The 21080-nt window shown below is 49.0% G+C and overlaps 1 protein-coding gene across 9 annotated transcripts in view; it reads left to right on the plus strand.

Moving 5' to 3' along the window:
* The window catches only part of RALGPS1 (Ral GEF with PH domain and SH3 binding motif 1), a 291847-nt gene that overhangs the window by 221043 nt on the left and 49724 nt on the right, over positions 1-21080 (plus strand). For all 9 annotated transcript variants that reach the window (XM_047768428.1, XM_047768433.1, XM_047768434.1 and 6 more), the window contains 2 exons: positions 16982-17119; positions 19688-19781. In XM_047768428.1, the coding sequence (XP_047624384.1) occupies positions 16982-17119; positions 19688-19781 (232 nt within the window). The remainder of the gene's footprint in view (positions 1-16981; positions 17120-19687; positions 19782-21080) is intronic.

Below are 21080 nucleotides of genomic sequence, written 5' to 3' on the forward strand. Positions count from 1 at the left end.
GTGAGCACGTCAGTGGCAGAGTTGGCCCTCCCTCCAGACTGCCTGGCTCCAGAGTCCCCACCCTACATGGCACCACAGGACCAGCTTCCCAGGCTGGCTCCCAGAGGCCTGCTTAATCCCTGGAGTCTGGGCCCATGTGCCATTTGGAGTGAGTGTTGGTGGGCCGTAAATCAACTCTCCTCCTTCAGCTCTTGGTAATCTGCTTGGAGCTAAGTCCTGTTCTGGCCTGGAGATGTTTCCATCCCCCAGAAGGACATCTGCTCCCCGCCGCCCTGAGGACAGGGCCTGTGACTCAGCCCTCCAGGTCTGGCTGAGGATCTTGGAGGGCAGGGACCACAGGACTCAGCTCCTGGCACGAAGCAAAACGAGGGTCCCCACAGTCCTGCTGTTGAACAGAGCACAGATGGGGACCAGCCAGACCCGGATTCAAATCTTGGCTTCTCCAGCTACTGGCCAAGAGACCGCTGGGCAGTTGTCCTCCCTTTTGGTTGTCAGTTTCCCATGCGGCCGAAGTGGGGAATGAAGCTTTCCTAGGAGCCCTGTTGGTGGATGAACCAAGGAAATGGTCTAAAGCCCAGAGCACAAGATCTGGCTCAGGGTCACCCTGCAAATGGTAGTGTCCCTGCCCCCCCTCCTTGGCAGGCTTCCACATTCATGTGCTGTCCTGCGGGGCCAGGATGAGAAAGGGCGAATGTCAGAGCCAGACTCCAAAGTGAGGCCTGGGGTGCATTCACGGCCCTGCTGTGTGATCTCAGACAAACAACTTAGCCTCTCTGAGCCTCACTGTAAGAAAAGGGCACCATGAGATTATGTAGATGCAGCTCTTGGCCCAGAGTCTGGCACACAGTAGGAGCTCAGTGAGCTTGGTGGTTCCCAGCATTGCCTGCCTGAGACTCCCGTTCTCCTACCCCATGCTCTGAGGCAGCTGCCTTGTTCCAGGAGCCTGTTGGAGCTCCCTTCCCACACCCCGGGTCCCTGTGCACCAGAGGGTCACCAGATGGTCTTGCTGAGAGCAAGATCCAGGCCAGATTGCTGTCAGCAAACCCTGATGGAGGGAGAGGAGCAGGCCTTCACCCAGAGCCGGGCCCTCTGCAGCCCAGGAAGTGGGACCTTTGCAGGATATTCTTCCTTCACCACTGCCCTGAGGCAGACTTTTCACTTTGGCCGAGGTGAGCTACCTCAGCCTCCGAATAGACCTCACTGGTGTCCCCAGGCCACCTCACCCCCATCCTCACCGCCCAGCTCACCTCTAAGGTGAGCACAAGCCCCTGCTTCCTGGGTGCCGGCTGCTCAGGGAGTTGGCAGGAAGACCCTACCCGCATCCACACTGGACTTGGCAGAGGTGCCCCTTCCTGAGCTGTCACAGCCCGTGGCCTGGTGGCTTCTCCCCTGGCCCCGCAGAAAGACATCCTCAGAGCTTGCCAGCATCCTCCAGCTCTGACACAAGCCGCACAAGCCACCCCACAGGAGACCGCGTGCTTTCGGTCTCAGCTGCAGGGGCAGTGTCTGCAGGGGGGTTTCTGGGCTTCACGGGCCACGGACAAGGGAGCGCAGTTAGAGCACGTGCGATCCTTATTGGCGCAACCAGCAGTTGAGGTCTTCTGCTGCCCTCCATCTGTGATGGTGAAACAGTCCCATAAACTTATGGACAAAATGTGCATTGACCAAATCTTATGGCATCCAAAATCATTTATCGCCTCTTTGGGTCTTTATAACCAGGAGAAAATATTTTTCTTCTTAAAAAAATGAAAGCAATTGAAACATCACCAGAGGTCCTAACATGTCATGAAAAAACAGTCCCTCCTGCTTCGAGAAACTTCTCCTCCCACTGGGAAGCAGTTGGGCAGGCAGTTACCCTATGTCATCAGAGTCATTCTGGTGGAGGGTCAGGTTCAATTAGAGCGTAGCAAAAGGCACCCCTACGACTCACTTGGAGGGTCAGGGTCACTTCTGTGGGTTGTCTTTTGCGGGGGGGGGGGGGGGGAGGTTCGGTTTGGGGAGTTTTTTTGCTTTCGTTTTTTGCAAGGTTTTATTTTTATTTTTTTCATTTTTTTTATTTTTTGCAGTTCAGACATCTATCCAAGGTGTGCCTAGGGGTTCACCTCTTTCCTGGGAGCTGGGAGCTGGTACACACTCTTGGGAAGATGCCCTTCCCTGGGTCAACTCTGTTCTTAGGCCCCCACCTCCCACATGTTCCTGCTCCCCTTGCCCTTTTCCTTGACCTTTGACCTTGTCCGACTGGCCCTCAACATCATCGAGGCAGGTACCCAAAATGCCCCTTTTGCTCCTTGCTGCCTCTGATGGTAATTTTTAAAATTCTCCTGTTGTGTTTTTTAGGCTCCTTTTCTTCTTTCTTATCACGTGCATCTTTCTTTCCAACTAACCCTCTTGCAGTTTCACCCCTGACTGTTCTCTCCCATCGCAGAAGCCTTGCACTGCATTGAAAAGAAAATGTGTCTTGACACTTTCTTTCAGACCCTGGACGAGACCATGGACGTGCTGTCACGTCTCAGCCCCTTCTAATGTGCAGTTCGGGCCCTGTCACTTGGCAGTCTTTCCCCACGCGTCCCTTGTTGGATTTTCTTTCTTCTGAATGTTTCTTTGAACAAAGTGAAATCTAGTCATCTTCGGGGTTTATCAGTAGGCATTTGGGTTTCCCTCTGGACACGCTCCAGTTCAGTCTGCAAATGGATGTGAGACGAGGAGGGGGGAAGTCCCAGAGTCCCACATCGGCCCCTCCTGGGCAGTGTGCCCGTCACCGACCCAAGTTTCTAGTTTTTGCATCCCTGGGTCTCCGAGTCTGGGGACAGGCCCTGGAAGGCACAAACCGGCAAGGTCTCCATTTGTTCAGCTTCCGTCCTTTGCATCTGCCTATAGTGTATTGTTTCTTCCTAGGTTCTAGCACTAAAGCTCTCCATCAGTCTTAGCTGGTGAGGGGTTTTCCTCCTTTTTTCTACTCACAAAAATTTTAGTGATAAGTCAGGGGAGGCTCTATGAGGGGCTGTCTTGTCTCTTCTAGAAAGTTTCCAGAAACAGGTAAGGACCCCCATCACCTCTTAAAGTTTTTTTTTTTTTTTAATTGCACGTCACTTCCTTGAGTGCCTGCTTTATCTCAATACTCTGCTCGCCCCTCTCCTGTGCATTAGCTCCCTGAGTCTTCACCTTCGTCCCATGAGAAAGTTACAGTGCTGTCTCCCTTTCCCAGGTGAAGAGCTCACCCAGGGTCACGCTGGACAGATAGGTGACGATGCAGGATCTGAGCACAGAGGCCTCGGGTTTCAGTATTGTTCCTCTATGTATTGAGCTATAAATATCCCTGAGAGTGTGGACCCTAGCGCCGAAGGACCCGGGCTCAAAGCCTACCTGTGTCTGTGCTGAGTGACCTCAGGCAGGTTACATAGCATCTCTGGAGTTGAGGAGAATGGCTAAGACATGGACCAACTCATTTCTGTCTCACATACCACCGGTTTCTCTAGGGTCTCCTGAGCACCTGCCAGTCATTCCCCAAAGCAAAGATGTCCTAGAGTATTAATTTTTAGCAGTTTTGTGCCCTTCATTATTCGTGTAATGAGTACCTCTGTTGACTGCTTCTGCCAGCTGGTACGCTTCTTGGGGTCAGGGACTGTGGCTGTCTATACCCCTGTGTCTAGAATGCGGGAAGCAGTCCGTAAGTGTTTGCAGCCCTAACACCTTTCAGGATGGACATCACCGAGTGGGCGACCCCCAAGCACAGCGCCCTGGCCCTTGCAGCTGCCCCTCCCCAAGTGACTCCCACCTTCCTTCCTGTTCCCCACCACTTCCAGACGGTCAGCAGACACGCTTCCCTGCCACTTCGGCCTCGCTCTTCCCTGCCAGTCATCCTCCAATGGTGTAGCCAGGAATGAAGGTCCTAACAAGGGTAGTGTTGGCCCCAAAGCCCGTTGGGAGGCCAGGGTGCTGTGACAAAGGGCGGGGGGGCAAGACTGAGAAAAGTTGGTGCCGCAGAACCATCCGGAGCAGAGGTCTTGGTCTGGAGGAGTCCAGGAGCCTCGAGTCACAGAGGTCAAGTGTTTTGAATCCTTTCCCAATGGGGAGCTGAGTCTGGTGGGCAGGGGACAGGCAGCACAAGGAGAGTGGGTGTGGGTGGTGGGCCCTCTAGTCAGACACAGACCTCAGCCAGTGACAGCTCCATTCCCTCCACGCTCCCGTCCTACCCAACAGAGTCCCAGGCCAGCAACAGCTTGACTACGCCCAGCGCCCCCTGCTGGTGGGGCCGAGGGCTTCTCCTGCCCTGATGAGCTTGGCTCAAGGCTCTGTGGGAGTAGCACCCCCTGCAGACCCAGACCATGGGACAGGGCTGGAAAGACTGGGCTGGCCCTGGGCCAGCTGGATCTGGCTGGGTGGGAGTGGGTCTTGTACACAGTGTGATCTAGAGAAGGGCAGAGCCTAGAGAGATGACCCCCGCCGTGGGGCCGCAGGAGCCCCTGCTCTCTGCAAACGGTTTCCTAGGACACTCCCACGGGAGCAAATCCTCTCATCTCCCTCAGGAAAGGCAGGGCGAGATCAAAACACATGAGCTTGAAAACCATAAATAAGGAGTTCCCGTCGTGGCTCAGTGGTTAACGAATCCGACTAGGAACCACGAGGTTGTGGGTTCCATCCCTGGCCTCGCTCAGTGGGTTAAGGATCCAGTGTTGCCGTGAGCTGTGGTGTAGGTCGCAGATGTGGCTCGGATCCTGCATTGCTGTGGCTGTGGCGCAGGCCAGTGGCTACAGCTCCGATTAGACCCCTAGCTTGGGAACCTCCATGTGCTGCAGGTGTGGCCCTAGAAAAGACAAAAAAAAAGTAAAGAAAACCACAAATACATTAGTAGTCAGATGCCCTCTTCCTTCCCAAGGGGCCCAAGGAGTTTTTCAGTATTTCATTTCAGGAAAATCAGAAAATAATGTGTGTGTGTGTGTGTGTGTGTGTGTGTATGTGTGTGTGTCTCTCTCTCTCTCTTGGCCATTTCTTGGGCCGATCCTACGGCACATGGAGGTTCCCAGGTTAGGGGTTGAATTGGAGCTGTGGCCGCCAGCCTACACCAGAGCCACAGCAACGCTGGATCCAAACCACGTCTGCAACCTACACCACAGCTCACGGCAACGCTGGAACCTTAACCCACTGAGCAAGGCCAGGGATCGAACCTGCAACCTCGTGGTTCCTAGTCGGATTCGTTAACCACTGAGCCACGACGGGAACTCCCAGAAAACAATTTGCTTTCAGAAAGTGAAAATCAGTTTGGATCTAGCTAACCCTCTACAGATCTGTTGCAAGTTTCCCAGAGAATGGGAGGATTGGTGATTGAGGTTTAGAATGTCGTGGTTTATTACACAGTTTCCATTGAGTAATGAATAAATCTGACACTTTTGCCTTTGCCTCCATTATTTTTTTGGTTATACTTAAAGACTAGGTGAAGTGTGGTCACAAATACGTGAGCACATTAGTGGAAAATACTTCAGCGATTGAAGCAGCCGTCCGTGAGCTCACTCTCTGGCTGGGATCCTGGTGGCCTCGGACGTCCAGGGAGCCTTTCTGCGCACAGTAGCGAATCCCTGAGCCAGGGTTGGAAAGACAAGCTGGGGAGTGTTTTCCTTGGCACGTGGGCAGCCCCGGCTCTACCCAACATGAGGCAGGTTTCCGAGGCTTTCACTGGGAGAATCATCTTGCATTTCCTTTTGGTGACGTTAGCTGCTCTGGAAGCCCTGTATAGCATTGAGAAATATGGGTATTTCGCCTGGAGATACCAGAACACAAGGCTGACCCTAACTGGGTGGCTGTGGAATGGGGTGCTTGGCAGCTGAGCTGCGGAATTTCAGCAGCCAGAGTGAAGAGTCGTGTATGTGCAAATAAAGACTTGACAGCCACTTTGGTCGTCCCTTCCTCTGTGCCGGGCCCATGAAAATGCAGGGGAGGAAAAGACACGGCCCTGGCCCTCAAAGAGTGTGCAATAGATGCCGTCATCGAGGGACAGGCACCATGCTCTGGGAGCCCAGGAGGAGCCCGCTAGCAGCCAGAAAAGGAGGCCGAGTGGGCAAGGGGACGACGCGCCTCTGCCAAGCTCTGAGGCATGTAGCAGAGGGCTGGTCAGGGAGCTCCCGGGGGCTTGCACACAGCTGGAGCGCCATGTGATGGGGGGTGGGAGGAGCCAGAGATGCAGGCTTGGGACGGAACCCTGGAGCCGTGAACACTTGCCCGTTGCGAGGGAGTCATTGGTAATTTTAAGCTGGGGGAGGGCACGGTCTGATTGGATTTTAGAAAGATCACAGGGTGCAGGTCGGACCATTGGAGGGGCACACCCGAGGTGATAATGAAACATTAGCAATGGCCTAGAGACAGGTCACAGACAGTAAAGGTAGGTGACCTTTACATCTAAAGCTAAAGACCAGGTCTTCCATAGGAGCTGAGAATGCTCAGAAAGTCATTTGCATAAACTATTATGTTCCTTCTTCCTGCTACTAAAGTGTTTGCTTTTTTGAAGAGAGAGACAGATCTTCCTCTTTTGTGCTTCTAAAAGTAGTACATGTTTATAGCTAAAGGCTGAAAAAAATAAAATTAAATAAAACAAAAAATAATCCTAAAATTCTATCCCTGAAAATGACTACCATTAACAGATGGGACAGTATATTCTCCCACTCTCTTTCCTGTGTGTGTGTGTGTGTGTGTGTGTGTGTGTATGTGTTTGTAGTCATACCATATTTTTTCACTTAAAAACACATCATGGATGCAAACTATTACATTTAGAATCAATAAGCAATGAGGTCCTACTGTATAGCACAGGGAACTATACTCAGTCTCTTGGGATAGGATAGACTATGATGGAAGATAATATAAAAAAGGGAATGTGACTGAGTCACTTTGCTTTACAGCAGAAATGGGCACAACATTGTAACTCAACTATTATTCAATAAAAAAAATTAAAAAAAACCAAAAAACACATCATGGATAACTTTCCATGTCAGGTCTTAGAAACAGATATTTTATCTTTTTAATAGCTGCATAATATTCCACTCTTTGGACTATACTATTTATCTAAACCATGTAGGTTTTTTTTATAATTAAGAGTTACAAATAATGATGCAGTGACTACTCCTTGTTTATACTTGCCAATTTGTAGGAGTATTGCTCTAGAATACATTTCTAACGATGGAATTGCTAGATCCTGGAAAATATATATTTGAAATTCTTGATAAATACTGCCAATTCTCCTCCCAAAAGTTTCTATCACTTTATACTACAGTCAGCTTTGTATAAGAGTGAAACTTTCCATACACTGTGGTCAACATTAAGTATTATTAACATTTTTGACCTAAGCCAAGATAAATGTCAAAAAATTCTTGTTTTAATATATACTCCCTTGATTACTAGCAAGGCTTGGGCATCTTTTGCATCTTTACTAACCATCCTCTGTAACATTATTTGCCTTTATTGTGGGAGCTCTTTATATATTGACTATTAACTGTCTTATACATTGAAAATATTTTATCCAGGGAGTTCCCATTGTGGCTCAGTAGATTAAGTTTACAGCATTGCTACAAACTGGTCACAGATGCAGCTCCAATTTGACCCCTAGCCCAGGAGCTTCCATATGCTGCAGGTGCTGCTGTAAAAAGGAAAAAGAAAAAGAAAAAAGAAAAAGATTTTACCCACTTTGCGTATGTGGGGGTTTTTTGGCTCATGCAGAAGTGTGTATGTGTGTGTGTGTGTGTGTGTGTGTGTGTGTGTGTGTGTGTGTATTTAATGTAGTCCAATATGTCGGTCTTTTGTGGCTTTTGCGTTTCATGTCACATTTAAGCCTTTGCATATCCCAAGATAATAAAAAGATTTTCCTATATTTTATTCTAGCACTCTTCTTAACTATTCAGATTTCGATCCTAATTCATCTGGGAATTTATTCTTCTTTAAGGAATGAAGTAGACAGCCAGCTTTATATTTACCTAAATATTTGTCCCAGTACCATTTATTCAAGGACCCATCCTTTCCCTATTGACTTAAAAATATACCTTTATCTTTTGCTAAATTTCCACATCTGCATGCATCTGTTGCTATTTGTCTAATTCTGTAGCAGAACTACACTGTTCAATGACTGTAACTTCACAACACATTTTATTTATAAGAAGCCCACCTTTTCATTCTCCTTTTCAAAAATGTTCTGTTTTCATTCCAAGTGAACTTGGGAATCAATTTTGGAATCATATTAAATCTGTATATTACTTATGTGACAATCAGTGCCCTTACATTGTTGAGTTTTCCCATCTAGGAGTATTAGGAAATAAGGAAAATAAAATATTTCCTCATTTATTTACATCTTTCATATCCTTAAGGAAATGAATTTTATTAGTTGTCATCTTCATTTCCAAAGTGCTACATTCTCCTTGTGACAAATAAAATCCAGAGCGGTATAGAAAAAATGTTCATGCTTGTATGAATTGTGCTTTTATTTCAGCAAATTATTCAAAGGATTAATAAGCCCAAGAAATATGCATATTTAATTGAAATGTTAATGTATAAATGTTCTATAATTTTTCTACTACATAAGTTTTATTCATGTAGGTCTTACATATTCCTTTTAGGTTTTCTCTGGGTGTGTTTGATTTTTTTTAATTTAAGTATAGTTGATTCACGATGTTGTACCACTTTCTGCTATAATGCATCTTTTGTTTACTTTTTTTTTAACTTTTTATTAAAGTATGGTTGATGTACACTGTTGTGCCATCTCGGGGGTTTTATAGTTTTGTTTTTACTGTATGTAACGTCTTTATTTTTTCCCATTTTCCAGCTGACGATTGCTGATATAGGAATGCTAGTGATTTATAAATATTTACTTTGAACCTAACTCTGCTACTTAGTTTTAAAAGTTTTTAGGTTGATTATCTACACTACCGAATTATACAGCTAATAGAGTAACTAATCATATCACCTGAAAATGATGGCAGTGTTATGTGTGTCTTTCATATTTATACCCCATTTCTGTCTTACCTCATTGGTTGTGCATCCAGAATAGGGTTAAATTGTAGCAGAATTGGCAAGTATTCTCGACTTGTTCCTTTCAACAGGACTTCAATGGTAATGAGAATATTGTATTAGTATTTCTACCATGCATTCTTTATCATATAAGGAAGTCTGTTATTAGTCGGTGCTCTATCAGGAATAGATATTAAAGTTATCAGTGACTTTTCAGCATCTCTCAAAATCATCTGTTGAAATAGCATTACAATCCTGTAATAAACCTATTCATTTTATTATTCTTCAATATGTTGATAATTTAATTTACCAATATTATTATTTTAAAGCACTGGTGAGTTTTATTTGCTAATGTTATATTTGGACTCTGTGGATCTTTATTAATTAATGAGACAGGTCTCTTTTTTATGTCATCTCTGTCAGGTTTGGTATAATGGTTATGCTAGAGTCATAAAAAGAGTGGCAAATGTTTCTGACTTTTCCTGTGCTCTGGAAGAGTTTTTAAATAACATTCAGTTTTTCTGTTAAAGTTTAATGAGTAGGTTTCCTAAAACCATTCGGATATTGTAGTATTTAATCATAGCATCGTTCTTAATATTCTTAAGATTTTTCTCTTTATTTTATAAGTTGAAGGGTTTTGCCTCTTCTGGAGACAGTTTTGGAAAGATATATTTTTCCTAATAAGCATCCATTTCATCCACATTTTCGCAGATATTGGCATAAAATTGTACATCCTGCTATTTCAACATCTCTGTTATTTGAAATTATATTCCCTCTCTCATCCCTAACGTTGCTCATCTGTTTTTCCCTCTTTTTTTTTTTTTTTTGGCCCTCATGCATACCAAAGGATTTTCTACTTTATTGGCTTTTTCAAAGAACCAACTTTCAGTTTTTTTATCACGCTATAGGACTTTTTATGTTTTAATTCATTATTTCTGATTGTATATTTTCATTGTTTTCTCCTACTTTCTTTTGCTTTGTTTTATTCTTTTTTTTTTTAGTTCTCTGTAATGAACACTAAGTTCATTTCTTTTTTTCTTAATTATTAATATAAGCATTTGAGATGATGAAATTTTTTCTGTGTAGAGTTATGTGGTTTTGACTGCATCCTGTATGTAGATAGTCTGTGATTTTAATTTTAAGTCTTCATCTCTGAATTATTCAGAGTGTTTCATGTTTTTTGTTTGTTTGTTTGTTTGTTTTTTTCTTTCCCAAATGGTGTGTTTTAAAAATTTGTTTCTACCCCTGGGGCAGGGGATGGAATGAAATTGCTCCAGACCTACCAAAACCACATGGGTTATGAGTATGGGTGGGAGCTATGGTTTTCCCCAAAGGAAAAGTGAAGGCTGTTTCCAAAAGAATTGGGAATAGATGTCAGGCAGACAGACGTGCCAGCTTCTTCTCTGCTGCCAATAGAGCTACTGAAGGATTAAATTAGATAGCACAGGTAATGTCTTTAGCACAATGTCCAGCACAAAACAAGCCAAACAATAATAATGATACCCAAATTAAGCCCTCTTCTCACGCCTGTTCTCACTGCTGGTCAGAACGCCAGCACATGCTCTCCAACCCCACGACCCCACGACCCCACGGCTCCAGGAGAACCTTTGCAAACAGTAGGTCATCCCAGGTCAGCCATCCCCAGGGCGAAGAGGGGGTGGGGAGGGGGGCGGTGGGGGGCAGTGGTGTCCGTGGTTGGGCCCTCCCTTCACCACGTGGAGCAAGGCTCTGCTCACGTGCCTTTGTGATTCATGAGCCCCAAACACCAAGAAAAGCGTGGGGCCATGTGCTCCTGCAAGAAACGTGGTCTCTGACCACCTGACACGTGACTGCCCGGCCCCGCCCCCCTCTCCGCCGACCGGAAAACCTGTGTCTCCATGTCGGTCTGCTTCCAACACATTTCACACGAGGAGTATTTCTCTAGATGAGACTTTGCTCTCAGGTCCGTGTTTTACATGATTGATACTAATTAGCAGGCACTAATTAACACTCAGTCTTGTGCATCCGACGGGGAGTCTGAGCCGCCCGCTGAGATCTCCTTCTGCGGTAGATGGAACAGCTCTGTGCTCTCTTAAAAAAAAAAAAAGAAAAGAAAAGAAAGAAAGAAACAAAACAAAACAAAAAAAACCCTAATGAGCTACTGCTCTGTTATTTCATTTGGACTTTATCGGGACAGTTTATGTGATCAAACCACACAAGTATACTTTTGGGTGCCAGCACCTCTTATTTCTGAAGTTTGAAAGTGATCTTTTCAAAGCAGAGCAGGAGAACATGGAAAAAAGTCTTTCATCTCAAACTTTAAAAGAGAGAGAGAGAGAAAATGGAAAGCAGAAGATGGAAATGTGGCATATTTTTATGCTGTGGCAGGTTTTTTTCCTCTCAACACAGCAGAATTTTCCTTATTAAATAGATAGCTGTGTGAGAAAAACCAAAACCAGACTCGGGATGGAATCGAGACGGGTGGCGATGGGAGGAACAAGAGAGCAGTGAGTTTCTGGGCTGGTGGTGAAGCCCGGTGCCAGCCGCGGGCTCTGGCTCTGGGAGGCTGGGAGCGCCCAGCTTCAAGCAGGCCCCGCGCCACGAGAGCCTGCTGTCTCTCAGCCTAAGAGAAGGTGTCTGTTCAGGAGAGCACCTCCCTGGTCAGCCTGGCGCTCCCTCCTCGGGGCCGGGGCGTCTTGTGGACACCCCTGGTGGGGGGCCTGGATTTGCCGTCAGGAAGAAGGGTTGGCCACATGCCCCTGGGGCCGGGGCCGGCCCAGCCAGGGAGGCACCCACAGCAGAGCGAGCTGAGGGCTGCTCATCCCGGCCCCAGGGCTCTTTGCCCCACCATGGCAGTCTGCTTGGCACCTCTGCTGCAGCCACAGCAGTGTCACCAGGCCGGGTGGGGGGGTGTGGAAGGAGGGAACAGAACATGTTCTGGGTAGCTGTCCATCTCAGAGGAGGTCTAGTCTGCAGACAGTTAAGCCGCAGGGTGGACGCCAGCTGCCAGCAGTGTCCTCGGCTGGGTGGCAAGCCACAGTGTCCTTGCAGCCCTGACTCTGACTCTGGGACCCTTGTCCCTGTGCCAGCCGATGACTGATAGCCCGCAGCTTTCAGCACTCCTCTCCATCCCAAAGCTTTGGAGGCAGGCAGGACTGCATTCCCATCCCGGGTCCCCTGCCCGTAAGCTGTGTGTTCTTGGACAAGTCACTTTTGCTCTCTCAGCTTCCGTTTCCTAATCTGTAAAATGAAGAATCGAGAATACCTGCTGTGCCGGTTGCTGTGAGGACGTCACAGACAGTGGCTCTTACTCTTACGGTTGTTTCCTCCAATGTGTCTGCACCTCCCAGTCTTGCTCCAGCCCCTGGCACCGCTCAGGCTCACGTCAGCCCGGTCAGTCACTGTCCATCTTAACAAGGCCAACACAGTGTCTTCGGCTGAAGTAACTCTGGGTAAATAGGAAAGGAGCTGAACTGTCCCAGCTGTGTTGTCCCAGTCCAGAGGGAGGCTGCCAGCGCTGCCCCATCTGAGGTGGGTGGCCACCACGTGGTCAGCATCTGGGCGCCATCCATGGTTATGGCAAGCCGGGCTGGGTGTGTCTCTCCCATTGGTGTCCCGATTCCGCTGCAAGTGGGGCCTGGCCATGGAGCCAGGCTTGGGGTCAGCTCAGCTTCTTGGGCACCTCAGTGGTCCAGGTCCTGGGCCGGGAGACTTGTCACAACCACCATCGTCACCCCCCATCCCAGTCAAGGAAACTCAGGCACCGGGAGGTGAAAAGGCTTGCCTGAGGCCACCCAGCTTGTAGGCGGCAGAGCCACGGTTCCAGGTCTCCTGGCTCCAAGTGCCACACCGTCCCACTTACACCACAGCTGCCAGTCACGTGGCAGAGCTGGCAGGGCCCCCTGGCTGCAGTGGGCCCGCTGACGTTGGGACCTGGGACAGATGTGCCATGATGGGTGCCAGGGAGGCTGGAGGTGTCGTAGGGGAGGTGGTCTTCGGCCCCTTGGAGACTGTTGACCCCGAGGGGGACGTCAGGCAGGGAGAGCCATAGCTTGAACCTCTGGGTCCAGCTGTGCTCCATCCTGTCTCACCCTCTGCCTGGCTCCAGAGGACCCAGCTGGGGCAAAAGAAGGACTGACAGTATGGCAGCCTGGGCCGACCCGTGTTCAAATCCTGCCTCGGCCCCTTCCCAGCCGTGTGACCTCAAACAAGCGGCGCAGCTCTCAGCCTCAGTTTCTTTCTCTGTAGAATAGAGATGAAGCCTCTCTGATAATGGCGTTGCTTTTGCAAATCAACAAACTGGGCCAAGCTCTTAGCTTGGGACCGGGCGGGTAGTAAGGGCTCAGTCTATGGCTGTCACCATCATCTGGATTCTCCGCGTCTGCTTCTTGAACTCCCAAACGAGGGTAATGATGTACTTTACAGGATTACTTTCTTTCAAAGGCTCCTTCCTTCAGCTGATGTTTGCCCAGCAGCTCCTGTGTGCCCTGTTTCGGCCGCTGGGGACGGAGCTCACGGAGTGAGACACCCTTCCTCCTCACAGGGGTTTTCAGTCTCATGGGGGAATCAGACACGAAACACGTGGCTGATGCCCACAAGCATCGCACTGCAGCCGCGGCGAGGGCTAACCCTGCGCCAGCTTCGCCCAGCACCAGCACAGGTGGGAGGTGACTCGTCTTACGATTTCATTACGGCTTCGGCTTTTAAACGTTTCCAGTTATGGGCTAATGACAATGCAGAGAAGATTCCCCTGGCTTTGTGCACCATTAGCTGTACAAGATTTGCTGCTATGGGAGCGGTTTTTGTTGTGGGAGTGAAAGGTCAGTCATATGGAGATTCCCTCCGGTTGCCAAGCCTGGAGGGGAGGGGGAGCGAGGGGTCCCCTCAGCCCTCAGCACCTGGTGGCCTTGGCCTGTGCTCTCAGGCGGCAGGAGCAGGTGGGAGTGAGGAACACTCTACTGGTGGCGTTTGCTCATCCAAAGTGGTGAGCTCCCCATGCCCCAGGAGACAAGCAGAGGCTGGGGTGGAAATGACGTGCGGCCCCTTTGAAGGCAAGCTTCTCCTGCAGAGCCAGGACCTGCGAGGAAGCAGAGGGGCTGACACTGGTTCTCCCAGGGTGATGGTGGGTGAGCCTTCCAGGCCAAGAGTGGGGTTTTTTTGTTTGTTTGTTTTGGGAGTTTTTTGGTTTTTGTTTTTGTTTTTTTGTCTTTTTTTAGGGCCGCATCTGTGGCATATGGAGGTTCCCAGGCTAGGTTCCCAGAGCTACAGCTGCCAGCCTACGCCAGAGCCACAGCAACATGGGATCCGAGCCGTGTCTGCGACCTACACCACAGCTCACAGCAACGGCAGATCCTTAACCCACTGAGCGAGGCCAGGGATCGAGCTGGTCAGGTTCCCTAACTGTTGAGCCGACGGGAACTCCCAAGAGTGTTCTTTGAGAAAGGGTGACTGAGTCCTCATGTTTCTGATGACCGGTGAGTGGGTCGGAGCAGGACCTGCAGTTAAACAGGCCTCTAGCACACTCACTGTGAGGCCTCGGGTGGGTTTCCCATCCTCTCTGAACTTTAGTTTTCTCCTGAGCCCTCACCACGGGGACCATGGAGGCTCACATGAAATAAGGAGGTTCCTGTCTTGCAGCAAATCCCCGGGAAGCATCGGTTTCCTCCCTTTTCCCACCTTCTGCTCCTCAGTGAGCTGAGCATTCACCCTGCCACTCACAGGCAGCCGGATTCAGGTCTGCGCAACGTTTGCATCTGGAACAAAGCTGCCTCGTGTCCCTTAGCCTGTCACCTCCTGCTCAGTACGAAGGGATACTTTTTGTTGTGGTTGAAGCTTTAATGGGATTTTCAGGATTGCCATTGCTGAATCCTTGGGGAGGTAACTGAGTTACATTTCTAAGAGGGGAGAGGAAAAACAAGGTCGAGAGAAAGAATAAATCTGTGGATCTAAACCGTCCAAGCTTGGCTCTTCTATAGAAGGGAAATGATTTCTAATTTTTAAAATTTTGGAAACGTGGTGCCATTAGAAAGAAAGGAAGTGGAAATGACTCCTAAGAGAAGTGCTAGCATATGTTTCTGTGATTTAATGGTTTCCCGTAAAAATGTGTAGCTATTTTAAAAGCAGACGAATGACTCATGGTATCCAGCAGCAGCAGTCCACTGCGACGGCAGGAAGCATGTACTCTGGGGAGGCAGGCTTGGGTTCAGCTCTCGTCCCCATTGTTTACCAGCTCTGTGACAGAAGCGAGTTACACATCCTCTCTGCATTTCCTTTTCCTCCTCTGTAAAATGGGTTTTATAAGGACAAATAACCTAATGACTGTATAAGTCCATTCAGGGCTTGTCCAGCTATGTGACTTTTATGTTAAGTATCTGGTTAATTACATTCGTAATAACTCTTAGTAGTTTAATAGTAAATTTTTAAGGCTATAAATTTTCCTCTGATTACCACTTTGGTCTGATACCATAAATTTTTTATATGTACTGTTCTTATTGTCAATATCTTTGAATAGATTTTTTTATTTTAGATTTTTTGGGGTTTTTGTTTGTCTTTCACCTGAGAGTGGCTTAGGAGTGTGTATGCATGTGTGTGTGTGTTTAACCAATGGTTAGACTTTTTCTGTGTTTATTGTTAAATCCTAGATGTAAGGTAAGATCAAAGAGTGGCGTTTACCTTTTGGAACTTACTGAGGTTTTTTTTTTTATAGTCTAGTATACAATCAGTTTTTGTAAGCATTCCATGTGTATTCAAAAAAGAATTATATTTTTATTTACATAACAGCAAGCTTCTTAATTTTGTGACTTAAATACTATCTGCATATGTGGACATATTCACGTATATATCTGTAGATGCATGTATGTGTGACATTTTAGTATGTGCATACATATGTGCACATACACAAACTCTAGGAGACATGCTAAAGGCTCATTCTATGGTTGTGACTTTATTGAATCCACTTTTCGTTTTCAGCTCTTTCTTGCTTTGTATATTTTGGTGCCATGTTGCTTTGTATATACAACTTTGTAATCATTCATTCTTCTCCATCAACTGTGCCTTTCATTAACCTCAATCACTCTGCTTTCCATCGCTCAGTGTTTTCTGCCTTGCATTCTGCTCTCCATCCCTACTGCTGCTGAGCCCCACCAACATTATGGGCATAGTGGCAGTACTCACGGGGGCAGGGCTGCTGGAATGACATACCGTCCACTGTCCGTGCACATTTCCAGAGAGACTCAAGTGTGACCCTGCAGCAAGCCAGGGAGCTGAGAGCTGTGCAGTGGCCTGATGGCTTGTCCTGAAATCCCTCATGGCTTGGGGTGATGCCACGAGGCCATGCTGAGGCTCCACAGAGCCTATCATGGCAGCGATGTTTTTACATTACATATTATTTTCTTATTAAGCACTCTCAGCCTAAGACTCCTCTCCTTAGATGGGAGAATTCTCTATCTAGCCTTAGTCCTTTGTAGCAAAGCTGTTGCCTTTTTTTATTTCTTCTTTTGTTCCTTAATTTATGATTTGGGGTGTGTGTGTGTGTGTGTGTGTGTGTGTGTGTGTGCACACACGCGCCCCGCGCATGTGCATATGTATGGACAGATAGGTAAATAGACACACAGCTAAATGAATAAATGAAAAACTGAATTTAAACAGTGTCCTCCTGGATATGACACCTTAGACCTATTAAGCTGCAGTGGTTGGTAAAAACACAAGTATTCATTCATCCCTTTCATGTCCTGTTATTTTCCAGCTGGGTTACACGTAAAAACCCTTATTGCTGGAGAGTGAATGGACTAGAAATGCTAAAATCTTGCCAGCGTTCATTTTGGCTGTTGCTCAGATGTTTGATTAGCAGTTGAGCGGTCCATGTGAGAAGTCAGTGGCCGTGATTGGAACTGAAGTCCAAGCAGTATCTCATTTTTCCATAAGTCACCCTGTACCTTCTAGCAGAGCAGTTGGGTTGTGTGCCGTTTGTTCTGCTTAATGGTGAACACCTCCCATCATTAAGTATCTTCTTTAATTTTAGGCATCTATCTTCTGGATTTAATCTACATTGATTCTGCATATCCTGCCTCAGGCAGCATCATGGAAAACGAACAAAGATCCAATCAGATGAACAATATTCTCCGGATAATTGCTGATTTGCAAGTTTCCTGCAGTTATGGTTGGTACCCCTGGTTGATGGAACTGTGAAATCTCCCAATGATGAAATTTGAGTCCAGCACCTTAACAGGGAAAAAGCTCTAGAAACCGGGTAGTCCCCACAAAACTCTTCATTTTGGTTTCTTGAGCATCAAACATGTGCATGCGATCCTTTACATGCGTGTTTGATCTTCAGAGACTGTGCGAACTGGATGTTACCATCTCTGCATCACAGATGAGGAAACGGAGGCTGAAAAAAGTGTATCGATCACTTGTTTAAGATCGGACATCTAGTGAGTGGCAGAGCCGGGGCCCTTCATTCATGAAGAACTTTGTGGGCTGCTCCTGGGCAGTTTCAGGGACTTGGGCTCCTTTGCCTTGTGGCTCTGCCATGTCCCACGGCCCAGAGCCCTCCCCTGAACTCTGCATCCAGCCGGAAGATGCAGAAGGAGAGAGAATCACGGAAGAGGGGGCTCTGGGGGCCAGACTTGCATGTGGCGCTCACACATCTGTGGGGGGAGGCTAGGAATGTAGCTTGAGCCTAGAGGGAAAAGGGAGATGACTCAGTAAACACCTCTCTGTCATACGTGCACAGATCCAAAGGGCCATCCTGACGTGGGCTCAGAGACGGGTGGAGGAGGGGTTGTGGGAGATGAGGTCGGGAAACTGGGAAGTCGGATGCTGGCTGGGTCATCATGGACACTGGGGGATGGGGCTCAACGGTGAGCCAGGTGCCCAGGCCTCTGGGAATGGGCCTGAACGTCCAGGGGGCCAGTGTGTGGGGGGGGGTGCAAGTGGGGGGTCAGCTGCAAGGAGAGGAAGAGCTGCTGAGCTGCAGGAATGTGCCTCCGTGGAGCAGGAGTTTCACAAGTGGGGTGGCTTAAAAGTCTGGAAGCAGCAGGGCGGGACAAGAAGGAGACCAGCTGCCCCCCTGGCCCAGCACACAGGGTGTGAGAAGCCAACAGCTTCCATGTGAAGCCACTGCGAGGCCAGGGTGTGGCTCCTGCCGCAGAAGCAAGGGTCCACTCTCTCGCCCCCCACAGGTACCTCGGGGTGGGGTGAGGCCCACACCTACAGACCAGCTGTCCTTCTGACGGCGGAGCAGGGAGGAGTCTGTGTTCTTGGTGCCCTTTCCACTCTAAGTACCTCCTGCAGGCCAGCAGGGCGAGTACAGACACACGGGGGCTCAAGTCTCACCTCTGCCTCTTAAAAAGCCGCTCTCTCCTAAGTCCGAGGTTTTCTTCTCAGTAAAGACGGGACTGTGACATGTGCAGAAGCCTTAGCGAGTCCGTGTCTGTTAGAGCTCAGTAAACGCCCACTCTTACTGCCGTTTTGTTCACCTGCAGCTTCCACCTCCATCAGCCTCATAAAGCAGGTGTCATTATCCCCATTTCAGAGAGGAGAACACTGAGGCTCTCGAGAAACAGAATGACCTGCTGAGAATCTCGCAGTTACAGGGCAGAGCCATCAGGGGCTCCTCGGAGGCCAGGCTCTGCCGCCCTTTCCTGCACTGCCTCCACCTCCCTTCTTAACTGGTTCTGTCCCACCCTGTGGAGGGTGGCAGAGAAGATCGGGCAGGGTTTTTGGTCCTCTCAGATGGAATGCAGTGACCGTGATGGTCTGGGGAGAGCACCTGACCCCAGCCACCCAGGGACAGAGGGACAGTTTAGTGTGGCAGAGGCTGCAGGTGACATAGAGTCAAAACCTGGCTCTGCCACTTCCCAGTGATGTGACCTTGCAAGTTGCCGTGGCTTCTTCCTCTGTGCAGTGGACATCTCAGTCCCCCAAATGGGCAGGTGCAAAGGTTGAAGCAGATGGCTTCTAGAAATCATCTGGTACAGGGTCTGGCACAGAACAGGTGCTCAGGCATCTAGGCCCTTCCCTTTCTTCTCAGGAAGCAGCACCTCTAGGCTGGGGGCCAGACCCTCAAGCTGTGCCAGGATCTGGGTTGGGCCCACACACCAGGCTTGCCCAGTCACTCCAGTAGAAACCTGTTGTAGGGAAGACACACCTGGTTCTGGTCTGTTTTGGAGGGCATCTTTTCCCAGCCAGGGAACTGTAGTGGCCTCAGGGCATGGTGTCCGTGGCCCAGGCATCTGGGGAGCACTCCTCGAGGGACCCCTCTGTGCCTGGCACCCAGCAAAGGCCTGGCCCAAGGGACCATCAGCAACTGGGTTTGGTGTGTTTTTTTTTTGGTCTTTTTTTTTTTTTGCCTTTTAGGGCCGCACCTGCAGCACACGGATGTTCCCAGGCTAGGGGTCCAATCAGAGCTGTAGCCGCCGGCCTATGCCACAGCCACAGCAATGCAGGATCCGAGCCGTGTCTGCGACCCACACCACAGCTCACTGCAATGCCGGATCCTTACCCCACTGAGCGAGGCCAGGGATCGAACCCGCATCCTCATGGATCCCCGTCGGGTTCGCTGACCGCTGAGCCAGGAAGGGAACTCCTCCATCAGCAGCTGTTGACTGATCATGTGCCTCAGTGTCTAAGGAGCATCTGGTGCCCAAGTCAGCAACTCCTACACTTCTCAGGTGGGGCCCAGAGATGGGGAGAGACTGAAGCCTCTGGCTTTGTCTGCCCCCTGCAGATCACCTCACCACCCTGCCCCATGTGCAGAAGTACCTGAAGTCCGTGCGCTACATCGAAGAGCTCCAGAAGTTTGTGGAAGACGACAACTACAAGTAAGTGCCCGCCTGCCCCCTGGTCACCTACAGGGCTTGTGGGAGGTCACTGCAGCAGCACCCATGCCCCCTACGCACAGGCACATGCGCATAAGGTGACCTCTGACCCCATAGAGCCCACAGCAGCTGCTGGGCGTCTCCTCCCACCTGCCGCAGCCCCTCTGTACCAGGAAGGCTGTTCTGCAACCTTCTCAGTGTGCCTCTCCACGTGGGCCTTCCAGCATGGCTTTTTTTTTTTTAATGTCTTTTTGCTATTTCTTGGGCTGCTCCCGCGGCACATGGAGGTTCCCAGGCTAGGAGTCTAATCGGAGCTGTAGCCACCAGCCTATGCCAGAGCCACAGCAACACAGGATCCGAGCCGCGTCTGCAACCTACACCACAGCTTCATGGCAACGCCGGATCGTTAACCCACTGAGCAAGGGCAGGGACCGAACCCACAACCTCATGGTTCCTAGTCGGATTCGTTAACCACTGTGCCACGACGGGAACTCCCCCAGCATGGCTTTTTTAAGTGGGCAGTGTGAATTTTGGACTCCCTGGCTGTGCGTCTTGCAGGCCTGGTGTTCCGGTTTCTCGCAAGCGACTCTCCTGCTCACAGCGCCGAGCGGAAGGGCAGCTTTCAGCCCTATCTCCAGGCTGCCAAACAGAGTTCTCCAAGAGCCTGCTTCACGCATGAGGCAGCTCCCCGGGGGCCTCAGCCTCCTGCTGGACTCTGGCCATCTGGCACCGGCTGAGGCCCCCTCTCCATCCCGTGCAGCCTGTGGAGAACAGACCCAGTTCCCGTGAACGCCCTTGTGGGCCCTTTGGCCTCATCTTCCACTCACCTGCTCTGGCTTTCCGTTCTTTCTTCTTTTGCAGCACCTGGGAATTTATTCAGCATTTCAGTGTATTTAGAGGGAAAGGGGAGATTTTTCATATTGAGTCTGTCTGCCATATTGATTGGATGTCTTCTTGGCTCATTTTGAGCTTGAGGTCAACTAAGAGTCTCAGGACTTTTCATATAACCTGATATATCAGGGCAAGTCTCAGCCGTCTTGTAAGTGATCCTTTTCCCCCAAATGCCAACATAGCAGGTATTCTTTTAGACCCAGCCTGTTGGTTGCTTCCAGTGAGCCATGCATGTTGCCTTTGAATCCCGTTATCCAATATATATTTTTTTATCTCTTCCAGTTTTATGTCTAAACATTTGATCAGTTAGATGATTTGGTCTTCATCTAAGGTATTGAAAACTGTAGAGAACTGTGGCCACTAGAGACACCCCCGGGTCACCCCTTCTCCCTCGCCAGGACCTTGGGAATG

The sequence above is a fragment of the Phacochoerus africanus genome, chromosome 2, assembly GCF_016906955.1.
Source record: "Phacochoerus africanus isolate WHEZ1 chromosome 2, ROS_Pafr_v1, whole genome shotgun sequence".
Lineage (NCBI taxonomy): Eukaryota > Metazoa > Chordata > Mammalia > Artiodactyla > Suidae > Phacochoerus > Phacochoerus africanus.